Genomic DNA, 19,675 nt, shown 5'->3' with positions numbered 1-19,675 from the left:
TGAATCATTCATTAATATCGGCCCTGAATGATTGTTGAGCAGAGCTCCTCAAACAATTCAAAAATATCCAGTCCCAATTACCAGTGATGAATCATGACTGATTTGTGACTGGCATTTTGGCCAAAATTGAGTAGTAGTAATACACTAATTGAGTAGTAGTATAGTATGCATTATTTACGTCATAAAATAACAACGATGTATCATTAGAGATTAAGGCAACATGTTAAATTGCAATGAATAGATAAATACATTTGTGGACTGCAAACTGTATTTTAACACAATGGGATGGGGACAACTCGCTGCTAGTGTCTGAACCTAAAAAGTAGGAAAAACGAGCACCTATAGAAAGAGAAGAGCAGATATATAACAACAATATCAAGTTATAGGTTTAGACAGGACATAAAAGTCATGACATGTTTATAGTACTACAATTATACTTTTAATAATAGCATAATAATGATGACAATTCTACTACAACTGCTTATGATAATAATAATAATAATAATAATAATAATAATATTATTATTTTCGCAATCTCGGATCTGGATCCTGCAGCCTGCAAGGGGAGTGGTGTGTTGCTGTGCCTGGGTTCCTGCAGTGATCACCCTCGTGTGATTTTCCACTGATTCTCCACATTTGGACAGGCTGTGTAACCGGACTGAAGATGACCATGCTGCGGTCACAGTTTGGACTAAAGGTGCTCATTGTCATTTTGACGCTGACAAACTCAACCACGTGCCAAAGCAGAAAGAAGAAAGGACAGAGAGAGGACAACTATGTCATCAAGAGTGAAGCCAAAAGTAAGTACAGGTGTATTCTGTGTTGAAATTCCTTGATCCACTGCTGGTGCTAACAGCTTCTGCTTCCGCGTTGTTTGTTGTCCAGCCCTGATCTGCCCAGTGGAGATCATGTTCATCGTGGACAGTTCGGAGAAAGCCAAAGCTCAGCTGTTTGAGCGACAGAAGGTGTTCCTCCTACGATTTAGCACCAAGCTGGCACAGCTCCACTCCGCTGGCTGGCGCCTGCGTCTTCGCCTGGCTGCCCTGCAGTACAGCAGCACCGTTTCAGTGGAGCACAACTTCAGAGACTGGCAGGACGTGGATGTGTTCCAGAGCCGCGTGGCAGCCATGAGCTTCATCGGCCACGGTACCTACTCCGCCTATGCCATCACCAACGCCACCCAGGTGTTCAGCCGCGAGACATCCCCCAGCAGCCTGAGGGTGGCGCTGTTGATGACGGACGGAACGGACCACCCCCGCAGCCCCAGTGCTGTGAGAGCTGCTGCCGAGGCCAAACGACACAGCATCACGCTGTTTGTCATCAGGCTGTCCAGCCCGACCAAGGACGGACCTATGAGTACGAAGCTGCGCTCCATCGCCAGCGCTCCACCACAGCAGCACGTCTTCGGCCTCACCGACAGTCAGCTGGATGAGCGACTCTTCAGTGAACTGGTCAGTTCACAAGAAAACACTAAGATGATACAGCAACCATGCAGCCAAACAGATAACATGAGTACAAATATCATGTTGTGCATTATGCTGTCATCAAACTAGGTCTTCTGTGATGGTTTTGATTGAGAGACCCCCTACTGGCAGAAATGACATAAGGGGCATTCAATTGCCTGTTTTTTGTCCTCACCAGTAGTGTTTGAAATGTATTTACAATTTACAGATTGCAGAGTTGCGATTTTCCAGTAACCATATTTTAAAGTGTTTGGTAAATTGACAGTTGACAGTTCACGCATTGCACTTGGTAGTGTCTTCCAGGTTTGAGGTGATCGAAAAAGGAAAATGAATGTAAATGTGTGACAGAGATGCATCTAACAGATGCTTTTGTACAATCGGATGTTAAAATCACGTTTATCGAGTCGCTGTGGACAGATGTTAATGCCAGGTATGAATGAGGCCAGAGTTTTGCATATGACTATATCCAATTGTAGACACATTCACCAACATTTCCAGGAACTTTTATTACCAGGAACTCATTTACCTGGGGAAAAGAATTCCCGTTAATCTGTGTGGTTTGCGTTTCCACCGCACCTCAAAGGTTCCCTGAAAATGACACTCGGTCGTTTTGTGCCGCTCAAAAGAGACTGGACCTCGTCGTCTGTCCACTGTGTCGTACGTCCTTTTCTAATGCTCCATATTTTTGAAATGAGCGATGAATAAGTTCTTCTGTCGTCTGATATTTGCACGCAGTAGAAACAGAATAATATAGAAAAAGCTGAATGTGATTGTTTAGTGTGAATAAGTGTTTTGTAATTGCTGTGTTATTTTTTCCCCTATTTCTTTTAGAACACCATAGTGAAAACTAGGGTAAGTCATTCTTTTATTTAGAATGCATTTATAAAGAATATGACCACTAAAACTAAAACTATTATTTTTTTTTTTTTCCTCTTTGTATCGAATAAGCACTTGACTTTGGCTCATATTTGCTTCATTTCAGTGTCCACACCCAAAGTCCTGCCTGTGCGAAAAGGGGGAGAGAGGTTACCCTGGATATCCAGTGAGTCATTTCATGTTGGTCTGCATCACTATGTGCTGCTAATACCATTTACTGTGTGCCAGCATCTTATTCAGTCAGTGTGGTGCAGGTCTCTGCTCACCAATGTCACAAAAGAACACATGTGAACTAGCTGCCATGATGCAAAAGTGTTGATTTTCTCAATGGACTGTAGCTTCAGACTTGAATTTCAAGTCATAAAAGGCTGTCGAACAGTGAGATAAAATGCTAATTATATTGTTACGACATTGTTGACTTAAGTAGGCCATTATATGGTGGCTTAAATCACTTCTTCATTGCGTCCATATCTCAGGCAGGTTCCAGGTGAAGGCAGTGCTGTGACTGTGATTATTTTCTTAATTGATTAACCTGTGGATAATAATTTTTTTTTGTTTGGTCAATAAAATGGCAAAAAAAAATTGAAAATTGTCGATCGGTCTTTCCCAAATTTCACTTAAAAAAAATTATCAGAAAGCTTGTTTTAATGATCAAAAAAAAAAAAAGCCAGTGTCACACAGTGACATGTTGTCCCAGCTCAGTCAGGCTCTCTCCTAACCTCTGCTCCCATGTTGGTAGGTTCTGCCAATAGGTGTATCTGACCTCTACCAAAAGCATCTCCGGGAACAGACATGAAGCGTTTCCCACAGTGCAAGTGTAGCAGGTGGTGAGAAGTCAAAGCTTAAGCTTTGAGCAAACACGCCGTCCGCATTGATCTGAGAATCTGTGGTGGTAGTTCAGGCTATATTCAGACAGGTCACAGCAAGAATAGCCTGTCTCACCTTTGCCTATACATACACACTGAGCCCAAACTAAAGAGAGGGGCCCAAATAATCTGCACCATGTCTCCCTTTACTTTTATCTAGGGGACACCAGGGGAACAAGGGTCTGGTGGAGCGCTTGGTCCAAAGGGATCTCATGTAAGTCACTATTGTCTCCATAATCCAGCACTGGAAACTGAAAGAATCCATGTGGTGTTGTTTGATGTACTGTTTTGTCTGGGGTCGGTCACTGTAGGGGGAACACGGTATGAATGGACGTCCAGGACTGGAGGGCCTTGAGGTGAGCAATAAATGTTCTTTTTCGTGGTTTATCAAACTGTCCTAAAGTGATTGCAGCTCCTGCCTTGTAACCTAAACATTTGTTCTGCCCTAAAATCACTTGATTTCAATCACAAGGCTAATATTTGGCAGATTATACCTCACCTGTTCTTTTTTATTTGTTTGAATAACTTTAAATATGTCAGTTAATCCCATAAAAAGCTCTTGTCATTAAGTGATTGAAGCTCCTACCTTGTGATGTAAAGTTTTTGTTTTGCCCCCAAATCACTTGATTTTATTCTAGAGGCTAATATTTGACTGATTATACTTCACCCACAAAATGTATATTCCCACTTGTCAAAAAGGAATTGCAATTCCTACCTTGTAACCTAAACAGTTTTCTGCCCTAGGGTCGGCATTCTTTATTCAATTGTGGGGCTAACATTTGGCAGATTATACCTCGCCTATCATTGTTTGAATAACTTTTAATATGTCAGTACAGCCCGTAAAATGCTTATTTGCACTTGTTATAAAGTGTTTGCAGCTTCTAGCTTTGTAGCTTGTTTTTATTTTGCCTCAAAATAACTTGATTTCATTCAAGAGGCTAATATTTGAGTGTGGGTGGGTGTGATCAAGCAAATGGCAGGAAAACTAAACAAAAAAATAATTAAGAGTAGGACAGAGGTAACAGAGCAAAGATACCAAACCAAAACAAGAACAAACAAAGTCAAACAAAACCCTAAAATTGACATTATGCTTGTCTGAAGTTTGGAAAAGTCTAAATCATTCAATCTTTTTCTTTGTAAAGGGTAAACCTGGCAGCAAAGGGGAAAAGGTACGTACCTGTTTCAACACTACATGCAAAGTTACAAATGTGTAATATCTAAGATGATATACAACCATTCATGGGAACTTTGCATGTCATAATAACTCCTTTTGATATAAACTCAATGAAATGGCATTACCATGGCCCAAAACATGGGTATGGATATTATAATGTGAATATTTATTACTTTATTATTACATTTCACATTACGAATAGAGGATTTGTATTTTCTTGTTTTGATGAGAGAAGTGCCATAAATATCCTAATAAAAACATGTCCAGATGGCTTTTGGGCCACTGTTGAGTCATGAAGATGCCACTACACAAACCTGCATGTCCACTGGCCGTTTTAATTTTTCTAGGGAGAACAGGGTGAATGTGGTGCCTCTGGAAAAAAAGGAGAAAAGGTAGGTTTGGTTTTTATTGTTTTATTTATTTATTTATTTATTTATTTATTTATTATGGTGACTATCGCTATGACCATGTACCATGTAAATGTAGTGATGTTGTTTTAAGCATTACCTGCATTACCTTACAGGGAACTGATGGACTCGCTGGCCCTGGAGGCACCAGAGGAGAGAAGGTACAGCTTTTCCCCACTTGCATTATACAGAGCATATTTACATGGTTAGGCCATATGGTGATATTCTGTGTCACACACACAAACATGTTTTTATATCTTAGTGAGGACATATATTCCCTAGCCCTTTACCCTAACCTTAACCATCACAATGACATGCCTTACCCTTACCCTAAAAACCAGGTTAACCCTGAAAGAGTTGTGGGGCCCAGCAAAAATGTTCGCACAACGATAGGTTTTCAAGTTTATTGGAACTATTGGAAGTACTCACACACATACAGAGCCTCCATATTACAATAATCAAACAATTACCTTCATAACTTCATATCGGTGTGTGGTTGAATTCTACGATCCCCATGTAGCCCTCATGTCTGCAATGAAGCAGTCAGTGCTCCAGACACATACTCACACACACAAGCACACACAGTCCGTCTCCTGGTCTGCACTTGTGGAATGTGAGTGGTGGATTAGGTCTCATCCCTGTTCCTAATGTAGCCTTTCTTTTGCTGGGAATGCAATGATTGTAGTCCATGTTGTCGCAGAGGATTAGGATTTGAGGACCGCGTTGTCCATTCCCTCTCTCCTTAAATGTGTGTTGCTCCCTGCAACATCAGTAAAACAACAGAGGCTACTATCAGATTCCCATGAGGCTTTGTGACCATTTCCCATGAAATGCACCTTCACTGCCAGTGGTCCTTTCAATGGAGTTGACCGGTCATGAAAAGCCAGGCTTCAAGACTCACAACTGAGGGTCAGCATTCTACCTGTGCAGCACTCGTCAGCCAGATGTTGGAAAATGCATCACAGCCCAGTGACTACAACTGTTCTTCCATGCATCCAAACCACCATGGTCAATGTGCTCTATTTACCTAATCCCCATATTATTATGTTTCGGGCAGTGAGAGGAAAGCAGAGAACCCGGAGAAAACCCACGCACACATGGGGAGAACAAAAAAAAAAACACCAAAACATCTCTCCTAAAGAAAAAAAAACAATAAAAAAAAGAATAAGAAGACCATAACATAATTATACACTACCAGTATTTACACATTTACTTGCTCTTGTTGTGTTCCTGTTCAGGGAGCCATGGGAACACCTGGAGAGCAAGGTCCAGAGGGGCCATCAGGCTCTAAAGTAAGAGCATACTATAAAATGGGTTTACACTTTAAAGCCACAGAAGCATGTTTTTCACTTTATGCAACATTTTTTTACAGGGAGAGCGAGGACCAAGGGGTGCACCTGGACCTCCAGGGGATACAGGGGTTGGGTTCCCTGGTCCCAAGGTGAGACAAGATACCTTGATGATATGATACTAAGTAGAACAACAAAAAAAAAAAAACATGTGTGAGTATAAAAAGCAAAAAGATTGTGTCCAGGGTGTGATGGATCTGCAGAGATATTACCTGCCCGTTTCTTGACTCTGGATGTATTCAAGTCCTGGATGGTGGGCAGTTTAACACCAATGATTCTCTCTGCAGTCCTGATGGTGCAATTCAGTCGGTTTCTCTCCTGTTTGGTGGCTGATCCAAACCAAATGATGCAGGAGGTGCAGAGAACAGACTGAACTATTGCCGTGTAGAACTGCATCAGCAGCTCCAGGCTGAACTTCCTGAGCTGACGCAGGAAGTACAGCCTCTGCTGGGCCTTTTTGACTATGGAGTCAATAATTGGTGCCCACTGCTGCTGACACATGCACCCGTCTCCTGGCTCGCATCATTTGGGTCCTCCGGTACCTCCTGCACAGTTAACAGGCAGGACATCACATTCTGTTGTACATTTGCCCTTTGGTCAGTGGGCAGCATCCACAACTGGTAGAATTTCGGAATGTTGCGACTTTGTGGAGTGGTGCGCAAAACTGGTACGCATGCCGTTGACGCAGTATCGTTGGCATTTTGCTGGCAGTGATGTCTGAGTCGTTCTGCCCATAGCAGCACAAGATGCAGAGTGGGATATTTGTCCCCTCCAATTCATGCTGAGCATCATAAAAGGGCTCCAAAAATGACACTAATATGCCCAAAGTGCTGGGGGTTTCGCACGCACATTTGTCAGGTCTGCGCCCCTCTCCATCAAGCAGGCAGCCAGATTTACTCTTCACCACATGTGAACAGCGATGATTCACAACATATATATTTTTACATATAATTTACAAACTGCAAGAAATGTGTTTTATGAGCAGGAAAAAGGAAGCCTGAGTCTCGACCCGACCCGACTCATTTGCAGATTTTTTTGGACCAAACCCGGGTTTGGGCCGGCCCATTGAGAACTCTAATAGCTTCATATACTGGGCCAAGGGACCCAGAACTATATGGGGAGTCCCAGTGGTACCACTAAAACCATCACACCTTTCTTCTTTTCCATAAAATGTAAAAAGGTTAAGAGCCACCCATGCCTTTATGTCATCAAGACTCAAGCAACAGTTGGGTGGAACATGCCCTCTTTTTTTTAGAACCACAAAGAACAGAGGGAAAAGAAAAGAGGGCCTAAAACTGGGCCCTGTTGGTCTCCGCACACATCATTACTCTCTTTTATTACAGGGCGACAGAGGAACCCAGGGGAGACCAGGACCACCTGGACCCATCGGTGTGGGTGAACCAGGGATGACAGTGAGTGAGACTACAGGGACCACCCTGGTAGATTTAAAAAAATCTAATTTTTATTCTTATCCAGGTGTACATACAAACATGTATACATACAAACCCACATAAATTATACAAAGAATAAATAAATAGTTGATTAAACATGTAAATACAAATTAGGAAATAACACTTTCTGGACTGGACCTTTTTCATCTTGTAATAAGTTCCGGGAGGCTGTATCCTGAGAGGTGCACTGTTGTCCCTCCAGAGTTTAACATTCCCAAAGACATTTTAAGGTCTTTATGTAACACAACTTCAACATCCAGAATCCTCCTGTGTGCTTAGTGACTCTTCTGAGTCTGATAAGCCAGACTTACCTTTGGTAGCAGTTGGGTTTATGAGTTTCTTTCAAAGTAAAACAATTTAATGCTATAAGTAGCATAGTTAACTAGGTATTTACTAGCTTTTCAAAATCTAAATTTGTGTGTGGTGATGGGTTTAGGGTTCATCGGGGCCACCAGGGATACAAGGATCTCCAGGGTTTCCTGGTGAGGGTCTGCCAGGACCAAAGGTAAATCACAGAACAGGCTTGTTGTAAACAACTAGAAATTATTCCTTCCTCTATCTAACAGAAAACACATTGTAACTGTAACTGCAGACTGCTCTGGTGACCTGCTGTTGTCTGTGTTTCTGACAGGGTGACAGGGGCTATGAGGGGCCTAAGGGCGGCCGCGGACCTCCAGGGTTGGGGTACAAAGGTGATAAGGTATGGTTCAAACCTAACTGTGGCTGGGGTCATAGACTCATGTATACTGCAAACCTGTCAACCTGTAAAGAATGACCTCTTTGACTTCTCACCCATCTGTCTGACCCCCAGGGGAACACAGGAGCTCCTGGTCTGCCAGGTTTGGTTGGGTTTCCAGGGCCAAGCAACCAAGGAGAAAAGGCAATGCAAATGTGGAAGATAGAAATTTGTTTCTCTTATTTATCCTGTGGTTAGTAAATTCTAATTTTTCCTTCTTACTTTAGGGGGACCAAGGGCCTGCTGGGCCCTCTGGTCCTAGGGGACCTCCTGGATTGGGTATAGTTGGACCAAAGGTTAGTAGCTAAGGAACAGTGACTGACAGTGTGGCTTTGATATAATTCAAAATAATTGTTGATATGCTAAACAAGCATCAAGTTATCTGTTACATTCATGAAAAATGTCCAAGTCGAGTCAGGGGTTTGTGTCGTTTCTCAGGGTGACCAGGGTTTCCCTGGAGACCCTGGACCTCCGGGAGAGTGGGGTCTTGGTGACACAGGACCAAAAGTAGGAGAACGCTGGTCATCTCGAATACAGCATGTTTAAAGGGCAACAGAATGGTGATTTGAATGTATGTGTGTGTGGTTTCTCCAGGGAGAGCCAGGACCTAATGGGACCGCTGGGATACCTGGTATTCCTGGTGAGGATGGACTTCCCGGGCCTAAGGTTAGTTCCTGTCACTTTTAGAATGGACTTTCTGCAGAAGTTCTGCTGCTAGTCTATAAATCACTAAATGGTTCAAGTCCAGAATACATTAATGACAAATTATTAAAAGAATATACACCTCATAGGGCTCTTAGATCTACTGAGTCAGGTCAGATATTTGAGCCCAGATTTGAAACCAAATAGGGTGAAGCAGCATTTAGCTGTTAGGCTGACCACAAGTGGAACAAACTACCAGTGGAACTGAAATCAGCACCATATATGCACGGCTTTTCTCATTATGTATATGATTTAGCTATTTTAAAGCATTTTTAAATTCTAATCATCTGCACTTTATGTTCTAATAGTAATTAATCAATTAAACGTGCTTTGCAAATTAAGCTGCTTTGCTATTCAAAAGGACTTCACTATTCAGAACACGTAGTAACACTCACTTGTTTGTGAGGCAGTAGAAGGTGTAATTTTGTGTAATGATGTGATCCTGCATGTGTTGTTTCATTTAAGGGAGAGACAGGGTTGCAAGGTCTGCGAGGCCTCGAGGGATCACCTGGGAATGGTATTCCTGGAGAAAAGGTAATATTTAATTCCCAACAGTGCAGCACTGTAGTATAGTTCCAACTTTGTGTAGGGTATCCTAATTGCTGTTTGCAATGTTTGTCTTTCCATGTACAATCAAACTCTGTTTAAATAGAACAGAGTAGGTAGGTACATATTTGCATGTGTGTCATTGACTTAAACTTCAACTGACCCCTGCTTTCCCTACAGTCTGGTTTTCTTTCTCTCTAAAATAGTCAGAAATATTATTTGTTTTACTGTGCTGCTCTGTTATAATGGGAAATACAATCAAGAAATGTAATTGCTATACATTTACATTTACCATTAAACAGAGGTGTGACAATATGTATGTGTTCTTCAACAGGGAGATAGAGGTGATCGTGGGCCAAGAGGACTTCCAGGGCCTCCTGGCCTGATTGGCCCTGCTGGAGCTAAGGTTTGTTGAATAAACTCATTTGTCTAATAAACTTACTCAAGTATGGTCATGTTTGCCTGAGGTGGGGAATCCAGATCTCCTTTGAGCTGTTGCTGTAACAAGACTGATTAAATGAAATGATGTTTTAATGACCCGGTTGTTCAGGGGGAACCTGGGAGCCGAGGAATGATGGGCCAACCTGGACCTGCTGGGCAAGGCCTTCCTGGATCAAAGGTGACGTTTTCCATAAAACCCGATTCATCGACAAAAATTAAAGGTGACATCGAATGCTGGTATAGCACATATATGTTAGTTATGGAGGTCTACTTACATATATTAACTTGTTTTCATGGTTAAAAACCTCCTAATCGCTGCATACGAGCCGATCAAAATATCTCCTCACTGACACTCTCATCAGCCGTGTGGTTCCAGACCAAAATCACACACACAGAACGTGGACTGTGTTGTGATTGGCCAGCCAACGAGAGCTTTCCCACTGTCTTGTGATTGGCCAGGTACCTGGAAGTGACGTAATTGGTAGGCCAGCTCTCAGATACACAGCTCCCCCTCTGGCATGGTGGATGCTCTGCATCTAAGCAGCTACAACGAGAGTAGTTCTTCTTCTTCTGCGGTTGAATATACGCAACCGGATGTGCCTGGACTAGTGCCCGCACCAGGAGGCACTACGGTGGTGAGGATTTCTGATGACATCATCAGCATAGGGAAGTGCCGATCCGCTTCGCAGAGCCCAGGAAAACAATACAACGCTATTTTCTCAGCAGTGGCTGAACTGTTTGTTCTGAAACTTTAGGGTTTCATAAACGAGGTAATGACGCAGATACACACACATGCGCAGCGTTAATTGGAGCTTCCGGTCTATGTCACCTTTAAATCAACCAACATTTTCAGTAGCAAAAGCTAGGTTTGCAGTCATCTCTATGTGACTTTTAATTGTCATACTTTTACTTTTTCATGTTTCCTTTGGATGTGGGGAACAAACTGAAATTGTACATCTCGTGTTGCGAGAGTTTTTTTTTGTTGTTTCTTTTTGTCAGTATTATTTTATGTGAAGTTTCTAAGTTGAGTTGTTGTCCATTTGTCCACATAACAGGGGGATCCTGGGACTGTGGGACCATATGGACCCATGGGAGAACCTGGAATTGGAATTATTGGGTCAAAGGTAAAACAAACACATTACAAAACTTCAATTTTAATGCAATACATGTATATTACTACATTTAGACTATCAAGAAATGTCCTCATATACATTTTGTAACAGAACTTGTACTACTCTTATGTTTCCTTTTTAGGGCAATAAAGGAAATTCTGGGCCTGTGGGACAACCAGGGATAAAGGGAGAGGGCGTCCCAGGACCACCAGTAAGAATGAATAGGAATTATTCTTGTCTCCAGTATAAGATCAAAAAGATTATAAATGAGCCTCTTGTTGATGATCATCAGGGTCTTCCTGGCTTACCAGGAGTGCAAGGAGATACAGGCCCTGAAGGGAAAGGCTTACCTGGACCTAAGGTGAGACAACAGTTCTTATTTTTATGTTGTGTTTTATTTAACCTTTATTTAACAAGGGAAAAGGTCCATTCAGATAAAGAACCTCTTTTTAAAGGGAGATGTTGCCAATATTGTTAGCAGCACAAATGAGACATCATGATACACACACAAAGGGTGAAAAGCGGGGTAAACCCTGGACGGGTCGCCAGTCCATTGCAGGGCCAGCACACAGGGATGAACAGTATTTCAAATAACCTCTGCATGTTTTTGGACTGTGGAAGGAATTTGGAAAACCTAAAAACTCCACACCTCAGAAAGAAAGAACCTCAGTCGAACCCATCATTTGAACCGTTGTAGTGACACAATAGTGCTACCCACTAAGTCGGTGCCTATAAAAAATCTCATGGGACCTGTAACGTTGAAATAAAGAAATAAATACGTACATGAATAAATAAACATTTTAGGATATGAATTTTATATCCAAGTTTCCAGCTTATGTGAGAACATTTGGAACAGTAAGCAAAAGACAGTCCTGAGAATGCAGAGAGTATTTATCAGTACATATTTTTTCCAAAATACCCTTTGGCTATCTCAAAGTAATGAATCAGAGCTTTACAAGTAAACAGACTGGATTATCTAGCCACCAGATCAGGCCAGGTTTTTGCCAGCTTTGTCACAATGGAAGTATATTGTGTGTTGAAAGGATGTTGACAATAATCTGTCAATAAGTTGCACAGTACAGTGCACCTGTTACAGCTGATGTCTGTATTAAAGTCATTTGAGGAACATGACCAGGCTCACACCTATAACAGTGGAACAAATATATGACCTACTGCAACTACGTGACCATAAAGTCTTTGGCACACAGGGTACCGGTCTTAACCTCTGAGCCACTCCATTACAGTTGGCCGCAAAACTGGTTCTGCTGTCTCAGCAAACACAAACACACAGGCTGATTTTGCCAACTTCATTATCTCGCACCCGAGCCTAACATGATAATGAGAAGAGACGTCTAGCAGCTCTTGTACTTTGTTATATATCCATGGGTGATGCCTCTTGGAAGTGGGAAATGCAGCTAGTGCTGCTGCTTTGTCTGAAGCAAAAGTAAAACTTTACTGCATAGATGATTTACTGTATATCCACAATACATTTTTTGCTGTGTGTGTCAGGGTGACAGGGGGCTACGGGGGCTCCCAGGCCCAACAGGTCCTCCTGGAATTAGACTTTATGGACCAAAGGTCAGTGACCATACAGTAAGAGGGAGAGGAACAATTTCTGTTTTCATTTCCTCTACATATCACAATTATATTGTCCATACACCCTGACATTTGCTGTAATGTATTGCATTCTAAGGGTTCTATAGGACAGCTAGGTCCCCCAGGCCTCCTCGGGCTTCCAGGAGAGGGCATCCAGGGACCAAAGGTGGGCAAGTAAAACACTTGCTAGTGAAGTGTCAGTATAGCCAATGGAAACACATATATTCCTGAGATCAACCAATCAATCAATCAATCAATGGTGTTTCGACCAGTGGACAGGGTGTTAAGATAAATGTATATGCTGATGATACCCTTGTCTCTCTTACCAATTTCTTGTCTTTAATGATAGGGTGAGTCTGGGTTTCGAGGGCCAATGGGCCCTCGGGGGTTGCCAGGAGACGGCCTCCCAGGGGAGAAGGTACAGAAAATACAGCTACTACATGTGCTAACATTAGCAGGTTTTCTCATGTACTGTCTTATTATACTAGATATACTAGATTATCAATGTCCACACACAGGGTGACAGAGGCATCCCTGGAGGCCAGGGAAAGAAAGGAGACAAGGGAGTCTATGGAGAACCTGGTTCTACTGGACCAAAGGTAAGACACTATGTTCCATTTTGTTAAAAACTCAAACTGCTTCCTGGTTCATATGACAATTTCCTACACCAAATGAAAGAGAAAACAAAGAACTATTTCATGTCTTTGAAAGAGACCATTTGTTCCTTAAACTTATCATTATAAATTTAAAACCAATTACCCCATGTCTTGGCAAAGAAAAAACAACGCCATTATATTATATTGGTCCCTTGTAAACCAAGGAACTTTTCTAACTGCAATAAAAGCATCTAGCCAAATCATTGTTTTTAGTCTTCCTAATCTGAGTTTAATTACAGGGCAGACCTGGAGGGAAGGGTGAACCAGGGCTGACAGTGAGTACAGTAATTGAAACATGTGACAATGAGATGTATATTTGAACATTTAAAAAACATTTTTTTACTGTTCACAGAGAGAGGAGGTCATCAGAATAATAAGGGAAATCTGTGGTAAATCCCATGTTTTACTTTTAACTTTTCCCATAATAATCACAACTTAGTAGAATCGCTGTGCGATATAAAACAGATATAAAATGTGTTTGGAAAAAAAGGTAAAATAGTAATGCAAAGACACTTTTTCCTGTGTTTCTATTGGTTTTGTTTGTTGTCCAGGCTGTGGTCTGAAGTGCAGAGAGGCACCTCTGGAGCTGGTGTTTGTCATAGATAGCTCTGAGAGCGTGGGACCAGACAACTTTGAGCTGGTGAAGGACTTTGTCAATGCTCTCATTGACCAGCTGTCGGTAAGCAGAGAGACTACCCGAATAGGTGTGGTCCTCTACAGCCAGGTAAACATGGTGGTGGTAAGTCTGCAGCAAACGTTAAGCCAAGATGAAATCACGGCTGCCATTCAGACGATGCCATACTTGGGTGAAGGCACCCTCACCGGCAGTGCCATCCATCAAGCTAGTGAGCTGTTCCAAGCCTCGCGGCCCGGTGTGAGGAAAGTGGCCTTGGTTTTAACAAATGGGCAGGCTGACCCGCAAGACCTCAGACATTTTCAAGAGACAGCCTTGGATGCACATGCTCAGGGGGTTGAGATGATTGTTGTGGGAGTCATTAACAAGACCGACCTTCTGTATGATGACTTCCAGCAAGAGATCAATGTGATTGCATCTGAACCTGCTGAGGAGCATATCTACCTTGTAGATGACTTCAGGACACTTCCCAGTAAGTACATTTCTGAATAAGATAATTGTATTTGTTCTAAAGGAATCCTTTATTGGGTGTGCCGATAGCTGAATGGTGATATGCTTTCAGCAGCTGGTCAACAGTTTTACTAGTCAGCCTTTACTGCATGCCTCTCCCCTTAATTCCTACGTCCTCCTCACTGTCAAACGTAGATAGATAGCCTTTATTCCCAAAGGGAGAAATGCATTTTCACCATGTAAAACCACAGGAAGACAGCAAACATATAACTGTTTTTTTTGTATTATTTTTTTCATTAAACAGTTGTTGAATAAACTCATAAGTATTGTCAGGTTTGCTAGAGGTGGGAAATCTAGATCTCCTGTGAGCTGTTGCTGAAACAAGACTGATTAAATTAACCAATAATCTGCCAATAATCTGTGCTGATTGTTATTGGTATTGGTCATAGAAAACCCCATATCAACAGACCTCTTTCCACAGTTTTGTTTTCTGTAACTATGAAATAATTTGTCTGCTTTTTACCTGTTTTATAACATGAGTAGTAATTTTCCTGAGGAGTTCTTGGTCTCGGTCACTACTTTATGGTCTTCGTCGGTACAACGTGATGTCATTTTGAAAGTGATTAACCCATTTAGGGCACATGGTTGGTCTAGTGGTTAGCACTCTTGCCTCTGCAGCAAGAAGACCCAGGTTTGCATCTGGTTGCAATGTGTGTGGGTTTTCTCTGGGCTCTCCTGTTTCCTCCAACAGTCCAAAAACATGGAGATTTTGGGGATTAGGCAAATTGGACACTCTCAATTGACAGTCGGTGTTTGTGTGAGAGTGGATGTTTGCTTGTCTCTATGTGGTCCTGTGAAGGACCGGCGACCCGTCCATGGTGTACGCTGCCTTTCGCCCTATGGCACCAGTGCCCCCCACAAACCTCATGTGGTGGATAAAGTGATAGTTGAGTGGCAGCATCACCACATGGATGGTCAGCTGCAAAAAACAGGACCTTTTGGCCTAATTTGTATTCCCTTGGTAGCAGTGTAAGGGGTGGGGAGTGTAACCAATAATGAAGAAAATGATTATAGAATAGGTGCAGGTTCTGAGTGACGCTTATGAACAGAGGGCAAAACAATAGATGCCAGTGCACACAATCATTTATTCACAGTTATTCTTTTCAGGAGTCAACAATAGAAGGGGGCTAAATATACAATATAAAACCAGTCCCAACTGCCATGTGACAGCAGTACAATGAACACTGCACATTGTACTGTGTATGATTGTGTATGTGACAAATAAAATCTTAATCTTAGATGAATGGAAGATTCCAATTTAAAGTTGAATAGACCATAAATACTGACAGGTGATTGACCTTTAAGCTATCACACTATCAGGGAGATCCACACTTGACTTCTTCTCAAGCTTCACCCTCTCTTCCAAATATGGTATCCTCTGGTTTCAGTAAACTAAAATGGTGCTGGACAAACGGCAAAATTTAAGTTCAACAAAATGGGTCATGCCACGGACGGTTGACATAACCTGGATATACTTTTTGTTCTGTCAATGTCATGACATGAGAGCCAATCTATTAAACTGACAATATCTTTTAAAAACACCACTGTAAAAACGTTTTTGAATGTCTCTAACCACGATTGAACTCTTTTTTTCCCCGATGCAGCTCTGGAAGGCACAATACTGAGTCAGATTTGTGGGCAGGATGACACAGCAAACTTTCTACCAAACTCGGTCTATCGAGCTGTGGAAACCCACCCAGATGTTCCAGGGGACAGCGGCTTTCATACCCATTCCAAAGAGTTTGCAGAGGAGGAAGACACACACGTAAGGCTGCTTTTGTGTGTTGTGAAATATAGTCATCTCAAGTCTGCAGGTCTGAACCTGGCTTTGGAGAAGTAAATTAAACAAGAAAAAAACAAGGAAATCTCATTGGGAAGAACACGTTCAGAATCATGGTTTGAGTTATGTGGAAGCCAGTTGGAGCTGAGTGCATTTAGGAGGGGACAGAGCTTCCATGAAAGCAGTCAAATCCCACACCTTTTCCGGCTGCACCAAGCCCATGTATGGAGAAATCTAGACTAGTGCATTTTCAGACTGGCAAGGGACAGATTTTATGTTCTGAAAGAGTTAATGGATGACAGAGAGACACTTCATCACCACGCAACTATGCGTGATGCTTCAACTATTCAAACAATGTGATGTTTGCCTTCATACCTTTTCAGTTATAGTCAGATAAAATCCCTTTTCCTTGTCATGCAGCAGAATTTTGTAGTTCCTTTTATGGCATGGATCCAAAACAAAAAGTACATAGTGCCAGAACTGGCAAGGCAGACCTGCTCAGTCTTTGACTTTGAGGGGGTGTCAATTACCCCCTAGACAGACGAGCTAGGGGCCGTACTATGGGCTGTAAAATATGAATTAGGGTTAGCAGACTACCTGGACTTTGACACATTCTTGGTCAGTGTTTGATATTGCAATCTCGTTGTGTCCACATAGAGATTCTTCAGTTTTTACTGATACATGAACAACATGTTCATTCATTCATTCATTTATTAAACAGATCGCCAGGCAATCAACCATTCCCTCTCACATTCACTTAGTTAATCAGTTATCAGGTTGGCGATTCATTTATTATCCATCCATCTACCGCTTTATCCTCCGATTGATAATTAATTTATCGTTGCAGCCCTAGTAAAGACACTGCTTGTGTTGCCAGTATGAACCCTCTAACCTGTTAAGCTGGTTGCCAAAATGATAACATCTGTGTGGAAATGTAACAATTGTTGCATTAAACTATGTGAACTCCGCCCCCTAAATAACTGCTTCTCTCATTCTTCAAAATTCAGTACACAGTTCAGTGTCTAAATGCTGGACTGGGAAAGTTAGGGCACAGGTGCATGCACTCACTACTACATAACAAATGGAGTGATCTCTCGGTCTCTCCATGTATTTGTGATCAAACTTCCATGATATTTAGAAATGTCTTTTTTTTCTTTGTTTGTCAGTCAGTGTTGTGTGCCCACATGACTTGATTTCAAAATGAAACTTTTATTTTGTAGTAATGAAGATGGTTAACGGAAATGTATCAGAGTAAAAGTAAAAAGTTGTTATAAATGTATTATTATTATTATTATTATTATTAATAATAATAATAACAATAATAATAATAACAATAATAATAATGATAATAATAATACGACTCTGCAGTCCCCTGAATCCAGGTGGCCTGAAGAGGACCTGGTTGATACCACACCGTTGCTGGAGCCCTGGAGCAGGCGTTCAAACATCACATTGCGTTCAAACGGTGCCGGAGAGAAGCCGGGCGTAGTGATGATCTCCACGGTGGGTCCACAGAATCCATCTGATTGGCTGCATGAGGCAAAGAGCACACAGGCACCGGTGAGCCCTCCACCCCCTCCACCCCCGACGGACTCATCGCTGCCAGGTAAATAAGCAGGACATGTGCAGATGAACACCAGTGACAACTGCACAGCCACAAGTGGATACCATCTATAATAGATGGTGCATGGTCTGTATTTATATAGCGCTTTTCTAGTCAAAGCTGCTTTACACTACACTTTTGCCTGTGTTCACCCATTCACACCCAGGCCATTCACTCACACTTTCATACCCATTCACACCCATTCAGGAGATAGGAGTCACATCAAATATTTTTAAAAAAACATGAAAATTTAAATAAACGAGCTATACACACAGTTTGTGAGTGCCGGGTATAATCTGCATTCAAATGTAGTTTAGAACGGTCATATGACGTGTTTCCTGTTCCTTTGTGGCACAAAATTAAAATAAAGAGCACACGTCATAGTTAATAAAAAAATAAATTGGGAGATAAAAGGATTATAAGCGTTTATGAGTTCCGTACGTCACCACACGGCAGGAAACTTGCACAGAACATCCCCACTTTCATAATCATGAGTAGTACGAATCGTTTCTTTTTTCACACCTTTTCTTTTTTAAAAATCATTTCCTGCAGTTAAAAAAACTTTCTTTGCCGGGAAACTGATGTTTGTTAACCGCTCACGCCCTGCACCAAAGCAATGTTTCACTCATGCAGAAACTGTTTGTCTGTGTGCGTGTGGGAGAAATATGCGAGGATCATGCACTCACCTGTGACTCAGGAGTTGTTAATCCACTGCTGCCGCCAAAACGCCAAAACGCCAAGGGTTGCCGTGGCCATGACACTTTGAATCTGCAAAACCTGGGTCAACATTTCCTGGAAAAATTAAATGATATATGATGGATATATGATGGATTCCAGAAATGGGTTCAGGCCACTGAGGGTTTTGTGTTTTATCAAAGCCGGAAAAAAAACTGTAACCCAAGCTAAGCAGTCCACTCTGTTTCCTCCCTGTCCTTTCAGCTGAAGGCTGCAGTCAGCCTCTGGACCCAGGTTCCTGTCGGGAGTACATAGTCAGGTGGTACTACGACCCTGAGGCCAACACCTGTGCCCAGTTCTGGTACGGCAGCTGCAAGGGTAACGAAAACAACTTTGAGTCTGAAGCCAACTGCAGGGATTCCTGCATCTACACGTAGCAGACTGCATTTGGGGGGAAAGGAACATCATAAAGGAACGGAGTGGACTTGAGGACGCAGGTGTTTGGACGGAGCTCGCAGGACTAGCAGCTGCTGCTCTGACTGCTACAGAAGAAGATGATGGAGAGCTGATGTGGAGCTCCTCGATGTCTCTTTAGCTACTTTCACTGTGCAGCTGCTGAACTAATGCACACATTATCTGTCTATTCATTTTGGAGCAGTGAGACTAGGGTCATACTTTCTGCACTCTCGTGTCTGCTGAGGACCCTACGTGGACGTCTGAGCAGCCCACAGTTTGGTGGCGTTGCCTTGTTTTGGACAAAAAGACAATGTAGGAGATGGTAACCATGAATGCTGGCTGGAGATTTAGTGAGGAGTTCCACTGGTGGTAAAGACACACAGATTTGGGGCAAACTCTGTGGAACGCTAAACTTTTAGCACGAGCATGTGCCAAATGCACGGCAGAGCTCTGCAGACACGGACTGCAGAAAGTATGACCCAGGATTTTCACCTGCAGAGGACGTAGCATGACATGAAAAATGTTGACAGAACCATGGAAATGATGGGTTTGGGACTTGTCGTATTAATAAACAAACAATCCACCTTGTTATTATCTTTAAGACGACCCTTATTAATCACACGGTGTGTGTGTGTGTGTGTG

The 19,675-nt window shown here is 42.2% G+C and overlaps 1 protein-coding gene across 1 annotated transcript; it reads left to right on the top strand.

Annotated features, from left to right (window-relative positions):
• Positions 1-558: 558 nt before the first annotated feature.
• col28a1a (collagen, type XXVIII, alpha 1a) lies at positions 559-19,624 on the top strand. The gene is made up of 34 exons (XM_058619894.1): positions 559-800; positions 886-1,451; positions 2,295-2,315; positions 2,446-2,505; positions 3,366-3,419; positions 3,517-3,561; positions 4,348-4,374; positions 4,727-4,771; positions 4,903-4,947; positions 6,025-6,078; positions 6,159-6,227; positions 7,479-7,547; positions 8,023-8,091; positions 8,218-8,286; positions 8,398-8,466; positions 8,550-8,618; positions 8,761-8,829; positions 8,917-8,988; positions 9,490-9,558; positions 9,905-9,976; positions 10,121-10,189; positions 11,067-11,135; positions 11,266-11,334; positions 11,416-11,484; positions 12,633-12,701; positions 12,817-12,885; positions 13,069-13,137; positions 13,238-13,318; positions 13,615-13,650; positions 13,728-13,764; positions 13,927-14,481; positions 16,124-16,284; positions 17,668-17,905; positions 18,842-19,624. The coding sequence occupies exons 1-34, from the start codon at positions 665-667 to the stop codon at positions 19,012-19,014; spliced, it is 3,513 nt and encodes a 1,170-aa protein (XP_058475877.1). The 5' UTR covers positions 559-664; the 3' UTR covers positions 19,015-19,624.
• Positions 19,625-19,675: the final 51 nt, after the last annotated feature.

The sequence above is a fragment of the Solea solea genome, chromosome 20 (genome assembly GCF_958295425.1).
Source record: "Solea solea chromosome 20, fSolSol10.1, whole genome shotgun sequence".
NCBI lineage: Eukaryota > Metazoa > Chordata > Actinopteri > Pleuronectiformes > Soleidae > Solea > Solea solea.
The sequence above is the reverse complement of the archived record's forward strand: the minus strand, read 5'-3'. Positions and strand labels throughout refer to the sequence as shown.

What these genes read in the sequence shown, in the direction of transcription:
- col28a1a (XM_058619894.1), top strand. Translation starts at nt 665, where the DNA reads ATGACCATGCTGCGGTCACAGTTTGGACTAAAGGTGCTCATTGTCATT. An exon ending in CAGGACTGGAGGGCCTTGAG is followed by an intron (nt 3,562 to 4,347) that starts GTGAGCAATAAA and finishes TTCTTTGTAAAG; the next exon opens with GGTAAACCTGGCAGCAAAGG. An exon ending in TTGGCCCTGCTGGAGCTAAG is followed by an intron (nt 9,977 to 10,120) that starts GTTTGTTGAATA and finishes CCGGTTGTTCAG; the next exon opens with GGGGAACCTGGGAGCCGAGG.